At 36.0% G+C, this 19,607-nt stretch overlaps 2 protein-coding genes across 2 annotated transcripts; one reads left to right on the top strand and one right to left on the bottom strand.

Moving 5' to 3' along the window:
• Positions 1 to 580: 580 nt before the first annotated feature.
• LOC143449637 (uncharacterized) lies at positions 581 to 6,107 on the top strand. Its single transcript, XM_076949907.1, has 7 exons — positions 581 to 885; positions 1,275 to 1,352; positions 1,716 to 2,360; positions 2,530 to 2,635; positions 2,895 to 5,512; positions 5,620 to 5,680; positions 5,743 to 6,107. The coding sequence occupies exons 1-7, from the start codon at positions 659 to 661 to the stop codon at positions 5,827 to 5,829; spliced, it is 3,822 nt and encodes a 1,273-aa protein (XP_076806022.1). The 5' UTR covers positions 581 to 658; the 3' UTR covers positions 5,830 to 6,107.
• Positions 6,102 to 15,962, bottom strand: LOC143449638 (mRNA export factor GLE1-like). The gene is made up of 16 exons (XM_076949908.1): positions 15,747 to 15,962; positions 15,168 to 15,346; positions 14,972 to 15,082; positions 11,006 to 11,131; positions 10,227 to 10,322; positions 9,944 to 10,054; positions 9,493 to 9,683; positions 9,092 to 9,252; positions 8,378 to 8,491; positions 8,152 to 8,263; positions 7,657 to 7,751; positions 7,378 to 7,568; positions 7,121 to 7,291; positions 6,615 to 6,758; positions 6,483 to 6,543; positions 6,102 to 6,316 (listed from the first exon to the last, which is right to left on the bottom strand). The coding sequence occupies exons 1-16, from the start codon at positions 15,840 to 15,842 to the stop codon at positions 6,221 to 6,223; spliced, it is 2,055 nt and encodes a 684-aa protein (XP_076806023.1). The 5' UTR covers positions 15,843 to 15,962; the 3' UTR covers positions 6,102 to 6,220.
• Between the last annotated feature and the right edge of the window lie 3,645 nt (positions 15,963 to 19,607).

The following is a 19,607-nucleotide window of genomic DNA, read 5'->3' as shown; positions in this document are numbered from 1 at the left end:
TCTAAATTTTGAAACGCAACAAAAGCATTTACGTAATTATATGACAACAACCGGTGAAACTCCAATCGGCTAAATTTTATGCTGGTTTGCTACAAAACTGAAACAATGAAAATGTCCGAACAATACGAAATGTTACCTGATAGGAATGCCATATGATCCTTTCATAAAACGATCCAGGGTCAAACGTCAGCACGTAGTGTACCACAGCAAGGACAACTCTTTATTATTGCTCAGATATAGCCAACAAAGCGATGTATAATTCTGAGTTGATTGTACCTTTTGTTACCGGCGCTTTAAGGAAGTGTTCCTATACCAGAACAAATGTTAAACACATATTCGAGGGTACTATGGAACAGAATATATGTATGATCGATACTATGTGCTGGATTAGGTGTAGCCTACAACTTATTTGAAATGAAATTTACATTTGTAATTGTTTACATGAGGAAGGAAGAGCGGTAAAGACGAAATTTAAACCGTGGCTCCTAGTCCCACAGTTTTAAAGCACATGCATAGAAATCAACCCAACTGCTGCACGAAAATATTAACAATAATCAATGTTTATTTTCTAAGGACAAAAGACAGTCTTAAACAACCTTAGGTCTTCGATAGGGTAGCAATAGCTTTGCGCAAGTTGATTAGTATTACTCTTAATGAGATGGAGAAGAATCACAATATGACTAAGTGCACGGTTGCATTGCTTGATGAATCTGAAATTGAGATTAATGTCAGATGCGATGCACGTGGCAGTGAGCTATTTCATGGCGTCTGCAAATACTTAAATATCATAGAAACGGATTATTTTGGTCTCAAGTTTACTGAATCTACACAAGAAAATGTTTGGGTTTGTTTAGACAAGCCGTTAAAGAAACAAATCAATTCACAGTAAGTATTTTCTCTTTAAGAGCGATATCTTATATTCATGTGTATATGTTTCGGTTTATAATAAAGTTTTATGAAAAACCACGACGGATGTCCTACACTGTCCCGAGTGAAAAACTGACGCTCATTGAATGATTGAGATGAAATAGTTACAGAGAGATATGTGTAAACCTGAAAGCCTTTTCATTCACAAATATTACATTACACACTTTACAAATATCAACAATAAATATATATATTGAAATAAGCAATGAAACACGGCCATTTCATAAAGAGCGCTGAAATTGTGATAAGTACGTTTGTCAAATGTAAGAAATATCGTGAAAATCGTAAAATTATAATTAAAGGATCAATAAAAAGGAATAACGCATTTTTATATTCGTGTATTTCAGAAAGAAGCAATGGAAATTCAGTTTTGCCGTCAAGTATTACCCTACCGACCCCTCTTATCTACGAGAAGAGATCACAAAGTTAGTAAAAGATGCGTTGCCATAATTCCGTCTCCATTTATTCTTTGATTGTTTACCGTCTCCACTCGATATGTTTGATAAGATTAAATCCCACTGGATCAATTTGATTAGGAGACCTTTAAATTCAAGTATTGTTCGTTAACAATAACATGGCGTCTGACAACACGCGAGCAAAAGTTTCCGTTACATTACATCTTCCTAAAAATTTCAAGGAATGTTAGGGTATAAAGTAATACGTAAACTATTGATCTCGGTCCTGCCAAGCTTCTATCCATATCATTTTTCAGCCGTAAATAAAATTGCTTGTTTTATTTCTTTGTTTATACTTGACTCCAGTTTTTATAAACGCAAAATGTTTTGCAGGTACCAGATATGTTTGCAAATCCGTGACGATCTCATGAACGGACGGCTTCCGTGTCCTTTAGACACGTTAGCTGTCATTAGCTCATACTGGCTACAATCTGAGTTCGGAGAAGAAGAAGCAGAGTCAGCAGAAGTGAAGAAATACCTAACGTCACTACGATACGTCGATGACAAAGATGCTTCGACGCCAGGATTTGAAGAAAAGGTCGAACGCCTATATAAATCACGTCATGGGATGCCAGCCAGTGATGCTGACACGCAGTTTCTCCGTCTTGCATCTAACCTACCCCTATACGGCGTACATAGATATGTAGTAGAAGACAAGGACCGAAAAGATGTCGTGGTTGGGATTGGTTCTTCCGGGATTTTTGATATTTCTGACAAGCAGAAACCAGTTCTTCACAAGTGGAGACATATTGCAAGTATAAATCACAAAAAGAACAAACTCTTGGTAAAACTTCAACCCACCACCTCGAAAGAAAAGCCTGTTGGAAAAGTGTATGCTTTTAAATCGGCAACACGAGCAAAAGAAGCTTGGAAAAACGTAGTAGAACAGCACAAATTTTTTCGTGTTACATCCTCGGACACCACATCCATAACTTCATCGGAAAGTACACCAGAATTAAAAACAAGAAAAGTGTCGACGTGAGTTCCTCTTAGTCACTGATTATGTATTAACATGACATCACGCAAGCTATATTTCTTGGGAATAACAAAAAAAAACTTTTAAACATTGTGTTGTAATGCTGACTCGTTGTCTGCTTGTGCTATTGACAAACTGGCACTTTGACGTGTTGTTTTACCAATTTGACAGGAAAAGAAAGCTCAATTTCCGCCTAAGTTTCCGGCAAAAGAAACCGAAAACAGAAGCGGAAGTGCGAAAAGAGAGCGCCAAGATAAAACGTCCCAACCCAACCGTAGTGAGTAGGCAATATTTAATTTCAAGGCCAAAAACGTATTAAAGTGTCACAAATATTAAACTATTTATTGAAAAAAGGCTACTGATATTAAACATTTCAAAAAAAACATCATACGTTTTATAATATGTATACAGTTAAGCCTATTAAACCTAATACGTAGAATACATTATAGAATATTAAATGTTGTAATACAATATTGATAGAATTTGTAATTTTATAATTATTTAACTTTCATGCCTTATTCATATTTATTATTTAGATAAGACATTCCAGCGTAAGACGGTCTGCAAGCTCCGGTTCTGATAAATCTCCCGAAAAAACTCCTCCTCTTGGCGAAAAACCTGGAACGAGCAAACAACCGGACCAGGACAAAAAAATGGAAGAAACTGAAGTAGAGACGACACCAACGCTCAAATCAATTCTCAAGACGCACGCAAATGGTGTTACAGAGGAAGATGGGCCACGGCCTTTTATGGATGAAGATTTTTTTATTGAAGAGATGAGGGATCACTTACAAGGAAGCTGTTCTCTTCTACTCACAGAAACAATACCGGAAGAAGATGAAGAACAAAGCATGGATGGCCATTATGAAGAAGAGACGACAGTCAAGGAAATTTCTACACCACTGATCATTGTTTCGGCTGATGTAATTGACGAAGGAGTATCCATAGATTTTGCCAAGGATTCTATGGATGAAAGGATTCTTCAGAAACAAGCTGTAACCGAAGAGTCCACTCTCCTTGTGGAAACAAATAAAGTTTGCCACGATGACCGAAATGTGTCATCTAGCCCAGAAGCTGAAACGAAACTTGTATCGCCGTTCATAATCCAAACCACAAAAGAAGCAATAATTCCACACACCGGTATCATTGACGCAAATGACGCAGGAAAAAACGAAGGCTTCACAGAGCAGGAGGAACAGAAAGAGACAGAAGTCAATCCCGAACAAACTTTAGATTCACTTCCAAACAAGGAGCACCTCAGTCTCACAATAGGACCTTTTGATAATGAAACCTCGCCCTATGCAACAGGCAATATTGAAGAAAAAGTAGGAAATTATGATGACGAAGAGGATAGGAAAACTGTTGGAGCAAGCAGTTCGGTTGCCGTTTTAGGAGACGATGACGTCACAGTTAGAGACTTAGTAGATGATGTAACCATCGGTGATTTGTCAGAGGAAGTAAGAGGCCGAAGTGAATTTGACGAAAGTTTTTCAGATGACAATAGCGAAATAGCTGAGAGTTCAGCATCAAGTTTTTCAGACATCACTGACAACACTGAAGTGTTATGCAACCCTAATATTCTGGATATCATTTGGGAAAAATGTTCCGCCTTAAAAGATACTTCTGAGCCTTACCACAAATTATTCGGAATAAAACTGAGGCACGTGAAAGGTCGTTCTCGCAACGTAAAATCTAGCTTTTATTCTACTGAACACAATTCTGTTGCAACTCAAATCCCAACACCCCCACCTACCCTAGAAAGGAATCTACGAAAACACGACAAGGAAGATTGGCAAAAATATCAGTCAAGCAAATTTATTCCCAGTTGGCCTTTCGATCCGGAATCTTTGGCTTCGAACATTGAGTTAGATGAATTAGATCGTGACGCTATAAAAGCGGCTCTCCAAGCTCAAAAAGAATTAACAATTTCCAACCCGGCAGATCAACCAGTTATGCCTCTGTCTTGGGGGGAAAGCACGAAGGAAGCGCCAAATGAAGAAGATTATAACGACGGTACATCCAGGACAGTTGCTGAGTCCATTCCTGGGATACCATCATTTGTGAAAAGTGTTGGTAAGGCTGACGATAACAGTGACTCAGTTGTTTCTTCCCGCCCAGCATCCGGTTCCTCCGGTGACTCATCAAAGCAATTGGCCGCTAATCTGGTTTATCCTCCTAACATCAAACGATTTTCAGCAGGTTTTGCCTATGACGTAAAAAGTGATGTATTAGAGTACAGACCACAGATTGATACGTCCAGTCTTCCGTTGTGCGATTTTGCCCCCAGTGATAATATTCAGCCCACGTGTAGCCACCCGGCAATATCTTTAACTGAAGATGATTCTGGGGTTTCTCCTGTCGTCGCAGACTTGACAAGTGATGACGAAAGTACAGGTCAAAGCAATGATGAGTATAATTTAGCTCCAGACGAGGTTAACGTTGAACCCAAATTTCAAGAGGTTCAGGCCAAACCAAAAGTAAAAAGTGCTTATTGTGAAACCAATGAATCTGGCCGAAGCACTCCCTCTTCCGCAGCGTCAGAATCTAGTTTTCCTCGTTTTGTCCAAAGCGTGTTTTTTGGTAATCAGTCGCCATCCTCATCTTTGCCAGGCTCCAATACAAACTCTATGCTAAACACTACCGATGCTAACAATGAAAGCAAAAGCGACTCAATTTACAGCTTGTCTGACGACTGGGACGAATCTGCCACAGAAATTCCGAAAGACGTACTTCCGGGAGATGAGGAAAAATCCGACGATCCCGACGATCTTGGTTCAATACCAAGCGAAAGAGTCACCATAATCGCGTTCATCGAAGAAACTTCTGCACCGGCTGAAAACAATGCAATTCAATGGGACGAAAACACCAACCAAATGTATTGGAAGTCTACAGATTCAGTTTGCTCAGACGACACCTTACCCTACGAACACAAAGGTGAGGCAAATAACTCCTCATCTACACAAGAAGCGATTAAAACCGATGATCAAAACCGGTTAGAAGAAACACTCAATTCGGATGAAACTGATGATAACATTTTGCAAAGCAGCGGATTAACACAAGCAACGGACAATCAGGAGACACCAGTTGATGCAAATGCAACAGACAACGGTTGGAAACCCTCCCTAGAACAAACTACAACTGAAAACGTAGCCGAGTAAGTGTAGCCTCATTATGCAACGCAATTAACAAATTAGTGAGATGCTTGTCGGCTTATGGCGCGTTTTTGGATTGTTTCTCGTAGTAATAAAGAATTTTTCGCAGACCGGTATCAAACACTTGTGTGGCAAACGAAGTCATCGTCCGTGATACAGAAGCAGCTATGGTAAAAAAGATTTGTTTTTATTTTCGCTTGGTTTTCTCACACTAAAAGTAATTATGTTTTAGGAATGTCCAGAGTCATCAAGTGAAAGATCTGGCAACAACGGTCTCATAGAAGCTCAGGATACCTCCGAAAAGACCAAACTCGATTAGCATCAAACACAAATTTCGCTTATATCACATCTAATTCTCTAAAATAGAGAATTCCAATGTATAAGGCTTAATACCTTATCTGAGAATACACCACAAGCTTTTGCCTTACTATGACTTGGCATGGCGTATTTTTACGTACCATTGATGCCAACAAAAATATAATGCACGTGCTTACCACTATTATTAAGTAGCTTTGTCCGAAAAGTATATTTTTAGTGTAAAATTTTAGTCTGATTGTTTTTTGTTACAAATAAACTACCTTATTCACAAAGTTTGACGTAAATAACAAGATTTTATTCAGGATAAATAAACGGCCGATCATTATTAAAAGTACAAAAAGTAATAGCATAAAACTATGTAGGACAGTGATAAATTGCAAGATAAGATTTGCCTAACTGCCCACTACGCCTGAATGATGATGTGTGTTCCAAAAGTCTTCCCCCAGATAACCATCAGGTTTTGGGACTCTCTTCTTCTTAACGCAATCCTAGACATATTTACAAAATTAAGACGTCGTGCTTTTAGTATTTTATTTGGATGCTACATGCAAAGTTCACTTCATTTCCAAAGTGTTTTGCGAACATCAAAAACGCCATGAAAACAAATAATTACTATTATTGAATACATTGTACTTATTAAGTTGGTTTCATTACTTTTAAAAACATTTGTAGCCGTTGCAGGGGACCTCCACCAGATCCTGAAATCTCTTCAATCCTGTCACAGACAAATGAAAGTTATCTTATTAACGCGTCCAATTTTCCACATGCGCGCACAAAGCCACTTACTTTGGAAAATAATCGTGACAAAGTGCGTAAAGCAATTTCTCAAATTGCCGCCCATAAGCTTTCATGAGGGCATAGCCTGCAACATCAAGGAAATCATAAAGAACTGTTGCTGTTACTTCCGGCCATGGATCCAAATCGAGCATTCTACACAAACACACACAGTGCAAAAGTTCAAACTTCAGACAATAAGTCAAGTTAAGACTACACAAAAAACTTGGAATGATAGACCTAAAATCACTTTAATATCGTAATTAAAAACCTCTATTTCACCGCCGTAAAACCTCTATTTCACCGCCATAGCGCTCTATTTTTCAACTCTTGTTTAAAAGTGGCGTTCTATTAGAGGTGACGTTCAATTAGAGGTTGGCGCTCTATTTTTCGACTAGCTGGTGAGAATTATCAGTAGAGACCTGCTAATACAATTCCGCTGCTAAAAGTGGTGTTCTATTAGAGGTGGCGTTCAAATAAAGGTGGCGCTCAAATAGAGGTTTTACGGTATATTTTACCTGGATAGCCACTTCCATCCTTCTGCTATGCCATGTGGGTGAGATTGTACTCCAGGAGGCAGAGGGGATTGTATGATAGCAGCATATGATCTCACCAGACCTGACATTCTACTTAAAAATTTGTCTTGAACTTCGACAGTTCCATCGTCACTGCATTGATATCCCCTTAGTCTAAAAAAATAAAGACCAAAATACTGGCAAGCATTGATGTATTCACATCAGTTTCACGTCAATGAATGACCCATGATCATACTGACCTATTGTATTCATTTTCACTTTGATTCTCCAATTTTGGGACGTACCAGGGAATTAAAAAGGGACATTTGATCTGCATTTGCACAAGAAATAGTTGACCAAACGTTTTATTCTTAGCCCATACCCCAAGAACTGTCAAGGCAAGACTAAATGCAGTCGAATGATTGGATGAAACTTGGCCCTCAGCTTGTTTCTGGATGGTTTAACAAAATTAGCTGAGTAAAGCAAGCATAAACAATAACAAGAGTGCAAATATACACAAAAAAATGATTAGCACCTACCACTAATTTCTTGGCCATAAACAAATTTGCATAAGAAATAGCAAGCTTGTCATCACTTATACGAACATGTTGATTAACTACCTTTATACTTTGACCTGAGACAAACAAAAATAAAGAGTGATTGCAGGTTATAAGTTAACATTAACCGATAACGGATGAAGATCATTATTCTTTAATGAGCCTCAAGGAAATAATAATGGATAATAAGATTGAAATTAATGATGTAAACTAATAACATAAACCTATACAGATCAACATAAATCATGACATTTTGTTAGAATGGGCAAATTTTAATAAGTATCTCAAAGGGAGTGTCCTGTTCTACCGATTGAGGTGAAATTAACACACTGTATAATAATCAACAAAAGTTGGAAATGAATCTTGATGTCAAAATATAGTGTAATAATATCCTTCACTCATACTGATAGCATATGCATGGAATGACAGTAAAATCTAAAACTAATGCTAAACTTCACTGACGTTTAAGCTACTGACCTTGTAAAACTCCATTAAGGTCTGCAAGTTTGTTTTTGATGTCAGAGCCTGAACGATTAGTAATCGATGAAATCGGTACACTGATAGCTTTATTTATGCCCATTATCAATTTCTAAAAGGAACAAAAAGAAAACAAGAATCCAAGATATAATTAAAAAAAACTAAATATTATCTCAATGAATCTTATGCAATTGAAGTTGATAGAAATTGATATCATGAAGCTTACCATGTTAGCTTTGTTAGATGTGAACTCTTTACTTGTTTTTTCAAATTCTTCAAACAAGGTTTTATATTGTTGATGATTATGATAAGCTGCACGGCTGACAGAGAACATCAGTTCCTAAAGCAACACACACATTGATACAATTATTTCACAGTACAACAAAACCACCTCTTAAGACAGGAAAGTTTTTCATTTATGTCTTCATCACACCAACTTATTGTTTTTTGTAATTATTGTTTAAACCAGTAGAAACCATCAGTTTGTGGAATTTTAACCTAAATTACTTTAATTTTTGCCATGAAAGACCAACTTTTTCGTTTTTAGTGTCAAAAAAAAACGCAAAAAAGTTAGTTAAAAGGGTTCATTACTCTTAACTATGGTTTTACTCCATAAGGACTATTCAAAATGTGCAAAGGAAAAAAGTTGTTTTCTAAGGTCTAACTTGCAGTACACCATTAACATGAAAAAATTAAAAGGGAACAAGTTATAAAAACTTGTAGGAGACACTACAATCTTATTAATCAAACAGTAAGTCCTTCAAAAACCTGGTTTGCCAGAAAAGTTTTGAATAAAGACATAATAGAAAAAATTTTGAAAGTTTAAACACAATGCCTAGAGAGTAACAAATCCAAACCTTTTACCGAAATAATAAATCCTGACCTGAAACAAGATTTACTGCAACAAATCAACATTTGAACAACTTATCTTAAATATTACCTTAGGTACAGGTGGAGCAGATAGTTCTGGATTCTGTTTTGACAACCTTTTCTCCTGTTCTTCCTTTAGTCGTCGTTTTTCTACCTCTTCTTTTTCTTCTTGCAGCTTTTTCTTCCTCTGCTTCTCCACCTCTAGTCTTTGCTCCTCCAGTTTAACTTTCTCTTTAATCAAAAATAAAGGAAATGAACTGAAAAATATCAAAAATCATGTCCAATCAACATTAATTCAAAAATATAATAAGGTGTCCATCAATTTGTTTTTAAAAACAATTTTTAAGACTTTATATAAAGTAAATTTATTAATCCACAAAACTGTCAAAAACTAAAGCAAAACTAGTAAGTACTGTTAAACCGAAACAACAAAATATTTTCAGTGTTTTTACTTTACCCAAAAGATTATACCTATGACTGTTATTAGCTGCTTGGAGTGAGTTAGTATTTCATCATAACCTTGAGATATTTCATCCAGTTGCACCTGGTCCATAATTCCTCTGTCTCGACAAGTCTCAATAGTTGCCAATAGAGACAAATGAGTATTACAAATATTTTTGAGTAAGAGAACAACGGCCGGATTAGATTCATATTTCTTGTAACTTGAAAATAGAGACAGAACAATACATTGAAAGAAACCATATGCATACATTAACAAGCAATACAATGCTTGTATCAATGTATTAAAGCAGATGCCTTAAATTAATAGCATGGAATGTATTATCAAATGAACAAACTGGAGAAAAATATATCATACGCTAAAAAGGCAAAGCACTATACACTTTTTATGTCCATCTGGCAATTAATTAAAGGCTTAATAAACTTCTACATATTTCAAACAGCATCACACATTACACTGTACCTTTCATTTTCAAATTGCAACATTAATCGTTTATGTATTTCACTACATTTTATAACTATTGGTTCAGCAGTTTCCAATCTTTTCTTTCCTTGCTCCAACTTTAACAAGCGCCTAAAGATATATTCATGTAATAACCAGAAGTAAAAGAAAAACGTTGCCTAAGTTTTAAGTCATTCAAAGCTTTACTAGTTTTGCGGCTTTGCAGTTAAATAAAATTTAGATATATATGTAAAAAAAAACTCAAAATCGTGACATACAAGTTGTAACTTCATTAAGTTGATACCTGTTTTCTGCTTCCTGAAGTCTTGTTTTCAATATTCTATCCCTTGATTTGTGCAATTCGGCATTTTGCTGCTTTATACGATTTGCATCTTCCTCACTAAATAAAAATATTGCGTCTAATGAAATGTACCCACACCTAAGCTATCAAACGTTTTTGCAAAATGAATATGGGACTTCTTATACGATAAATTTAAAATAGCAACTATATGAATATTTCACAGGCTGTTCTAACCATTTTGAGTAAATAAGGCTTCAGTTACGGTACCATACTTTACATGAATAGCCTTTTTAAATTCACTGTCATGCACAAGTTTAATTTAAATTACAAACTTAAAATATGCTTTCATACATACCATACCTCATATGTATATTTATTATGCCTAAAGATAAACACTTATAATAATACAGTCGACTCTGCTTTATCAGGCCACTTTGGACACGAAAAATTTTGTCCGCATTGAAAAGAGATTTGGTAGATACCATTTTTAAATGGTAGGAAAACAATTTTACATGAGAACACATTACAATTGTCCAAAGAAAACAGAGATTTGTATAAATATACGAGAGAATCATGCATGTAACATTTACTTTTGCTCCATTCATGGAGCTTCTGTCCAAATAAAGTGGTTGTATGAATTATTCAGTTGCTGAAAAAAGCGGAGTGAACTGTGGTTGAAAATGTAATTACAATATTAATCTAACATTATTTGGGTAGACGAGACAATCTGAATTGGATATTTATGAAGTCCAGATAATAGAAAATTTCCAAATTTCAAACACCTTTTATGAATGAATTTACGTATTTTCTCTTGCCCTTTGATATATCGTTCATGAAGTTTCTTCTGAGCTTCTTGGCACCTGATGGCAGCTGTTTTCTGTGCCGCAAGAACAGATATTTCGTAAGCTCTGAAAGGTTAAGCTCGGTTATTTTAAGGAATATTTTCTCATCGATTTTATTATGCATTGTACATACTTGTTCATGCATTACACAGGCTAACAAAAATATTTTTTTCAAAAGACATGATATGTTAGATCGATTTAGGGGTATATCAGGGGCGCTGAGTCCGAAAATGCCATTACTTTTGTTGAATTGGCTCTAGTTTTTGAGATATTGCTTCTTCCTACATATGAAGTTCTACATCCTACATGAAAAGTTAGAAATGTATGCTAGTGAGTAACATAGGTTAAAAAAAACTGAAGCCATGTGAAGCAGCTATTTAGTTTTGCCCAAATGTTGAGTTGTCTGGCACAAATTTCTCACTTGGGAGGTAAATAAGGCCTTAGATTAGTTTATATCATCTCCCATCAAGCACTAACATAACCTTTGTAGCGCACTGATAAGGCAATAGTTAGTTTTATCCTGAAAGTTATCAGTTAAAGGTTATTTTGCTGAATAGACAGCTTACGCTAATTCATTCTCCCACTTGAGCTGAAGAATTATGTCAAATGACAGGTATCTCATGACCGATGATTAGTAGGCTCAAAGTTAATATGCTTTTTTGAAGTCAGGATATAGATAGTGTACCTTAAGCCATGACTTTAATTAATGCTTTAACATTTTCAGAAATTTTTATTCACGAGTGTTTTAAGTATATATGTTATAAAAATGAATGGTACAGCTATACGGAGAAAGTGTCGTAATGACCCAGATGTGTTTTGCTACATCTGTGGCGAGTACACGATGAAGAAGCAGCGATTCAATGTGCGAGATTTCACCAAGAGAGCTTACAAAGCATACTTTGGCATGAAGTTGGGAGATCAACATAAATGCTGGGCACCTCACATGGTCTGCAAGCATTGCACTGAAACTTTGAGCTTAGGGACTCAAGGTTAAGTCAAATCTATGCGATGTGGAATGCCTATGGTTTGGCGCGAGCCTAAGAATCACCATGATGGTTGTTATTTTTGCATCTATGGGTCTACTTGAATATAAACCAGAAGAATGGAGGTTATTCATTGACAGCTCCAAAAAAAGTTTGAAATGTGTGCTACTTCACAACGTAAATAAGTTTGCCTGTGTTCCAATTGGCTATTCAGTCGTTTTAAAGCAGGGGTCGGCAACCTTTTGCTAGTCACGGGCCAAATGTCGAGTGTATAACTCTTTGGTGGGCCGGAATTTTCATTAATACTATAATTCACACTCACTTCAGTACGCTATTACGCTACATTGCTGCAATCTTAATCATACCAATAACAAAAAGAGCAAAATATATGTATTCACACTTCAACAACACAGCATTAATGTGACACTTGATGCTGCTTGCTTTGTGAAAGTTTTTCAACATCTGGTGACAAGTCAGATGAAGCAAGAACCAGAACATTTTCAAAATGGGCGTCGGAAATGCGTCATCTTAGCTTGCTCTTCATGAATTTCATTGTTGAAAACATTTGTTCACATGTGTATGTGCTACCAAACATCGATGCCATTTCTTTTGCATTGTTGGTCAAGCTGGGATAAAGACCACTTTGAAGAAGGTACTTTTTGTAAAAGTCAAGCAGTGATATGCCCTTTGTATGAAATTTTGCTTTCAATTCGTCACTGCATTGCATTTCAATAAGGTCCATTTGAAATTTTTCGGGAATGGTATTGGCGCCCACATCAAACGGAGTACTGAATAGCCTGAATTAATTAAAGCCCGTGTGCATCTCTCTTTGTATCTATAACGACTAGTCTAGTCTACTAGTCTACTCTACAGACAATCTCGTACTTAGTACGAGATACTAGTCTACCGCCTTCGCACCAGTTTTATGGCGTAACAATAGACTAGTACGACGTACTTATGGCGTAACAATACCACAATTTTTTCAAACAGTGCTAACACTGCAGTTTGAAACTCAATAAGAAACAGCAGGCCGTATTCTTGTGATAACTAATTAATATGTCTCGGGCCGGACGATTTCGCATGGCGGGCCGGATCCGGCCCGTGGGCCGTAGGTTGCCGACCCTTGTTTTAAAGGAACTCTACCAAAGTGTAAAGATGGTCCTGAAGAAACTTTCTTATACTGAGCATAACTGGGAGATATGCGTTGATTTGAAAATGGTCAACTTTCTCTTAGGACAACAAGGCGGCTACACCAAGTATCCCTGCTTTATTTGTTACTGGAATAGTCGGGCCACTGATCAACACTGGATTAAAAAGGAATGACCCATACGTGAACAGCTTGTGCACGGAGATAAAAACATTATAAATGAACCTTTGGTCAGTCGTGATCGCATCATTTTACCCCCATTGCACATCAAATTGGGTTTGATGAAACAATTTGTCAAGGTCTTAGATAAAGATGTTGCTTGTTTTGATTCCCTGTGCAAAGGTATTGTATTTCCTGGTCTTAGTATTGAAAAGCTGAAAGCAGGAATTTTTGATGGGCAACAAATACAAAAAGTAATTAAAGATCAAGTTTTTCTATCACATATGACTGAATTTGAGAAGGCAGCCTAGCACTCTTTCGTTGCAGTTGTAAAAGGATTTCTTGGAAACACAAAAGCAAGCAACTATGTGGATCTCATAGAAGTGATGGTTACGAACTTTCAAGCGCTTGAATCAAGGATGAGCATGAAAGTTCATTATCTATTCAGTCACTTGGATCGCTTCCCTGAAAACCTCGGAAATATGAGTGAGGAACAAGGTGAAAGGTTTCACCAAAATATCAAATTAATGGAAGAGAGATATCAAGGTAGATGGGATACTCACATGATGGCAGATTACTGCTGGTACCTAATGCGAAGCTATCCACAACAAGACTACAGGCGAAAGTCGTACAAGAGGATTTTCCTGCAGATGACAAGCTAATTTGAGGAAATAACTAGAGTGCATCTTAGAACTTCACTAATGCACATCCTGAGATGGATATATTTCTTCGTAAAGTGTTTTGCTTTGAATACTCCGTGGTAAATGAAAAAAATTCATTGCTTGTTCATTTCGTCTGTTTTTACAAATTCTCGTTTTTCTTGTGTAGGCTTAGGCATACTTGGTTTGTTATTACCAAATTACTGCTATTTATTGTTCACTTCAAGCAAGTTTTAATGTGGTATTGGAAGCTTAGTCTCACAAATTGTAATATGTTAGGAGAATCTGATGAAAATACGAACAAATGGGGCATTTTTTGTGTTGAATATATGAAAAAGAATAGATTTATGCAGCACTTCTTCATTTAGCTAATCTCATTGTGTATTTAGCTTTTGCTCATTCTTGTGGTTTTAGTGCAGATAGACTTACTACAACATTTAATATAGGCTGTTCCTTAAGATAAAACGCAACCTAGCTTCAAATTTAAAAGGTAAAAAAAATTTTGAAATTCGCTAATATCTTAAAAACTAGAGCCAATTTGCAAAAACTAATGGCATTTTCGAGCTCAGCGCCCCTGATATACCCTAAAATCGTTCTTACCTTCCATGCCAAAATTTTTTTGTTGGCCAGTGTATCAATTGTTTCTTTTTTTAAGCTTCCACTTGGTTAATTATTCTTAGTAATATTCGCATCTAGTCAAATAGTTTCATACTAATTTTATTGCTAACTTTTAAGACTTCATACAGTTTTATAACTTTCATAAAATGCACATATGTACAGTATAACAGTATCCAGTTAAAAAATGAGGTCTAGGAAATAAGAAAAAATAATTCAACAACCTGTGGAATTTACACACTACTGCATTATGAAGCCAGTTTTCATTTAAAGAAAAATTTATTTTAAACAAAAAAATCCACAAGCTTTTTAGTCAGCTGTGAAGTTATGCAAAAATAGATACCTAGTTTTTTCTTTCATAGTTTTTTCTTTGTCTCTTTGCGCTTCTACCTCTAAGTGAGAAATAACTTCAGCTGGATTTTTTCCAACAACGAAAGATGAAATTTCACAAATCCTACACATTTTGGTATAAAAATTTTAATAAGAAAAAACAAACACCAAAGTTGCATGCAATTCTCCAAATAGTCAATTGTTCATACCCATTGTAATTATGAATTTTGTTCTTATCTTTATCAGGAAATTCATTTTTTACTGGCGAGTCGTTTTCTTTGACAAAGGCTTCCTCTGCAAAAGCAGATTCTTCACAAGATTCCAAAGCCGCCTTTAACGAAGAAACATCAAACACTGGTCTTTGGACCACAAAGGGACGTTCTCTAAACTGAAAAACAAAAATACTTAAAACTGCAATTTACTATGAAACAGTTAAACAAACATACACTTTCAATTAAAGTTATGCAACAAACTACCATTCAATCATTATCAATTGTTCCAACAACAATAATAACAAACTTGATTCCACCAAGCTGCATTTTTTCTTTCGCATGCAAAATTTATAGTTAAAATCTACCATAATTTTCAGTCTGGTTCATAATCGGACCAAAAACTCAATTTTAAATCACAATTATAACAAAAGAAGCTAAATAATACCTATATATATACTTAATAATTAATCATTATTTCAAAATCAAATAGCAAATATTTCTTAATCTACAATCAATTTAGTCAATACATGTTTTCAGTGAAATCACCAAACATAAAAAACAATAATAAAAACCGACCTTGCACAACTCTGTTTGGGATAGCTTGTCTTGCCCATAGATCAAATTGCCCTTTTCAGTTTGCTGTAACTTCAGCAGTACTTCATTTAATTCCATTACAAATTGGTTAATGAACGGATTTAAACTTCACACTTAATCTAAAATCATATTGATAAAGCAATCCCTCAATACCCGTAGCGGAAAACACAGCAACATCTTTAGAAAAGGAAAAATTCATTTTTGTTCTTTCGTTTTTCACTTTTTTACATGGAAAATACGTAGCTTTCATCGCAGCTGCAAAATCCACCTGGTCTTGGTGTAAATTCTTTGTACATCGATTTTAGCCGCCTTACACCAGTCACCCTCCACTTCACCCAATTTTTTGTCGAAAAGTGCGATTTTTTCGATGTTTGACCATTGTTTAAGACTGTGACAGACTTTAGAATAAACTTTTTAACTTTTGCACTCCAATGACAAAAAACGTAAACTTTTTTTGTGACGGCACCTTCTGAAGAAAAATTCTTTTATGAACAGAGGCAACGTGCCTATAGTGCACTCAGATGTCTTGAATCCCCCCAAAAAAATTAGTTAATCTGTTTAAAACCCTGTTCTGTTTCTATTTATTTATTATAAACTGACGCGAAGATAAAAAAGTTTGGCATGCACATTGATGAATCCTCTGCGTGCAGGTGCAATACTTTCCACAATGGCTTGCAACTTTGCGGTTGTTGTCAGAATAAAAGTTTGCTAACTGAGCAGCTAATGTGATTTTTTTCATGAATAGGCCTAGCCTATTTGAGGATAATACAAGAACAAGATCATTTTCAAACTTGAACTCGGACTTACTCGCAGACTTGTAAAACCTTTGTGAATACGAACGAATAGAACTTGTACTAAAAAAATGTCGATCGAGTTTGTAACCCTTTAATAAATTATTTTTCAAAACATGATACAGGAACTCTTTCCCATTCGGTCATTGGCGTTCGAGGGCAAAAGTTTGCCGCTCGGCAACTGAATGGCTTGAAGGCTGGCATTGCCACATTTGGGTTATGCTCTGTGTTTGGTACCCAGTGGTGCCGTATGCTTGTAATACTCTTGGACAAGGCAGTTTTGTTTTATATTGTTTATTTTTGGCCATTAACTGTGCGGAGCAAAAGTTAGGATGCTAACCGTTGTATAGTTAAAGCACAATAAAACACATGATCACAAACAACATTAACGACACTTTCTCTGGACTGTTCAGTGGACCTGGTGGACAGTTCTAAATTCGGGCAATAGGCTACTACTTAAAAAATCAAAAAAAAAATGTGTGACAATCGTAACTTGCACAAAGGTTAGCTTGGTAACCGGGACTCAAATGATGAGGAATTATCGACGGGTTCAAGTCATGCAAAGATTTTCCTCTGTGTGAGGATAAAGATTGTCATACAATACCATACCAAACCAATCTACTTCCTAGCTAATTTAATGCTGCAAGTGAAACACCCAGTTACAAAAGCACTCAAAACATTGTCGGGAAGATTATTACCGATTTATAACAAGCTGACGACCCATTTTCTGAAAGAAGACGTAGGCCATAGGCAATCAGATTGGGAATATTGTGAAAACGCCCCGCTTGTGATTGCGTGTGCTGCAGCGCAGACAAATCCTCCACATTCGAAACCGTTTAGTTACCTAGGAGTATCGATCGTTAGGAATGACAGCCTTCCATGGCTTCATGGAAAAGGTTGTGATAATATTGTGATTATAACCAAAACTAATATACAGATTATGTGAGATTTCAATTCTAGTACTTGTGTGTCGTTTTAGCTAAGAGTAACACGAGCCACAATCACTTCCTGTACCATTGTTGTGACGTAATATTTTCGCCTTTTTCGCATGCGTTCAGTTTATCGAAAATAAGTTTGTTAGCGTATGGCAGTACGAATTAACAAGTCTGGGAATAATCAGCAATCAGCAAATTAATGCAGTTGAATATAGCTAAGCCACAATGCTATTACATTAACTGTTAAATGAAATACTGTTGATGTGCCAATGTTCTGTCAATTTGTAATCGTACAACGAAGAATCAATATAGCCAGTTTATACAATCAACAATTTGTGCAAACTATTGAACAGTACAATTTAAGACAAGCTCAGTGTCAGGTCAGACAACTCTGCTTGTCGGCTTCACAAGACAATCAGCTTTTAGCTGAACAGACGAGTCTAGGATTGATTAAGCAAACAACGGCCTTGAGACTCATTATATCGAGGACAATAAACATTCAGACAATCAAAGATTGTATTGGAGTGACTGGCAAAGTCAAGTTCAATAACAATAACCAATCATTCCATTACAAGGTTATAGCATACGTCATCTTCAATAATGCCTCGTATATGTTGAGCAATATTTTCACACATCTATCAGTTTTCGAATGCAACGAATCCACCACTACCACCGTTTGAAACTTTCGTAAGATTACGACCAGTATCCAGTGATTTCCATTAAATAAAACTGAAGCTAACCAAATGTCCTTATGAAAAATCCTTTGGGCCACAGGTCACTTTCTGACGACATCAAGACATCAAGTTTTTCCATGTGTCAATCACATAGGGCTCAACAACAAAGAAACTAATAGATGTTTCCTCTTTTGTGTTGTACGAAAAAACGTATTTCTTCAAAAATGCTATGATAAGTAACGGCGTCTATCAACCACTCGTCGTCTCGGAGTGATTTAAAATCATTTGCGTGCCGTGTGATCCTAGCTACGCAGGTAGAATCGGCGTGCGTTGTCCGGATACGGATGTTGATAAAGTTGACTTGTTTGTGTTTACATATGTTTAATTCAAGTATTGATTTGGTATTTTGTTCAAAACAATGTCGATTTATCATAGAAAGAAGGGAGTGCTTCTCTAACCGATTACACTTTGTGTTGTCCTAATCCAGAGAGTGACTTTAAATGAAAGGAAAAGAAATTTTCAAAACAAATTGACTTGTTCGTGTTTACATGTGTTTAATTCAAGTACTTTTCAAGCGTTTTTTTCAAAACAATGTCAATTTATCATAAGAAGGAACTGTTCCTGTAGTGTACACGGTTGCACTATGTGTTGTCCGGATCCGGATTTTGATTTTAAATGAAATGTATAACAACTTTTCAAATAAAATTGACTTGTTTGTGCTTACAGATGTATTATCAAACATTCGTTAATTTTTAATTCTAAACAATGACGTTTTACATAAAAATGATATTTGTTTTAAATCAAATGTGTCGTAAATATTTCTTTGCAAACTGTTCTTGAAAGATGTGTTGCCATTTCTCTATCTGATTGCGAACAGTTTCATCTTCTATGCTACGCAGTTTTCATTCAGCTGCGTAGACGTAAAATTATTTAAATCCAAATTATAAAGGTTTTTTCGTAGTTTGTATTCAATGACAAAGCGACCTCTACTCGTTTGCAACTACCTCCAGGAGATTCGGACCTCCGGGTTTTACTATACAGGGTTCGCGATTCAAAAAAGTACCGATAGAATATACACTATACAAAACTATACTTTCTGAAACAATACCCAATGTCGATACAGTCTGTAGCCTAGATTTTTGGCCAAGTACCAGTATCGACGGCCCATCTCTAAGATATACATGTAATTGTGGGGATGGCGATGTGATTGTTTTAGGTTGGCCTAAAACCAAAGGCTTTAGTCTTTTTTTAGAACTCCTTAACTACTTTATCTTTGACTCCGTTGCATTAGCTATCTCTGATTGTTTCTTTAAGTCAGCACAACATTCATAAAGTCTAAATTGTTATATTTTCCAAAATATAGGCTAGTTGTAATCACATCAGAAAAAATTTCATATCCATTTTCTAATCCGAATAGAGCTATCACTTCAATTGAATGATGCA

Source organism: Clavelina lepadiformis, chromosome 3 (genome assembly GCF_947623445.1).
Source record: "Clavelina lepadiformis chromosome 3, kaClaLepa1.1, whole genome shotgun sequence".
NCBI classification, from domain to species: Eukaryota; Metazoa; Chordata; class Ascidiacea; order Aplousobranchia; family Clavelinidae; genus Clavelina; species Clavelina lepadiformis.
This window is presented reverse-complemented; position numbering and strand designations above follow the sequence as displayed.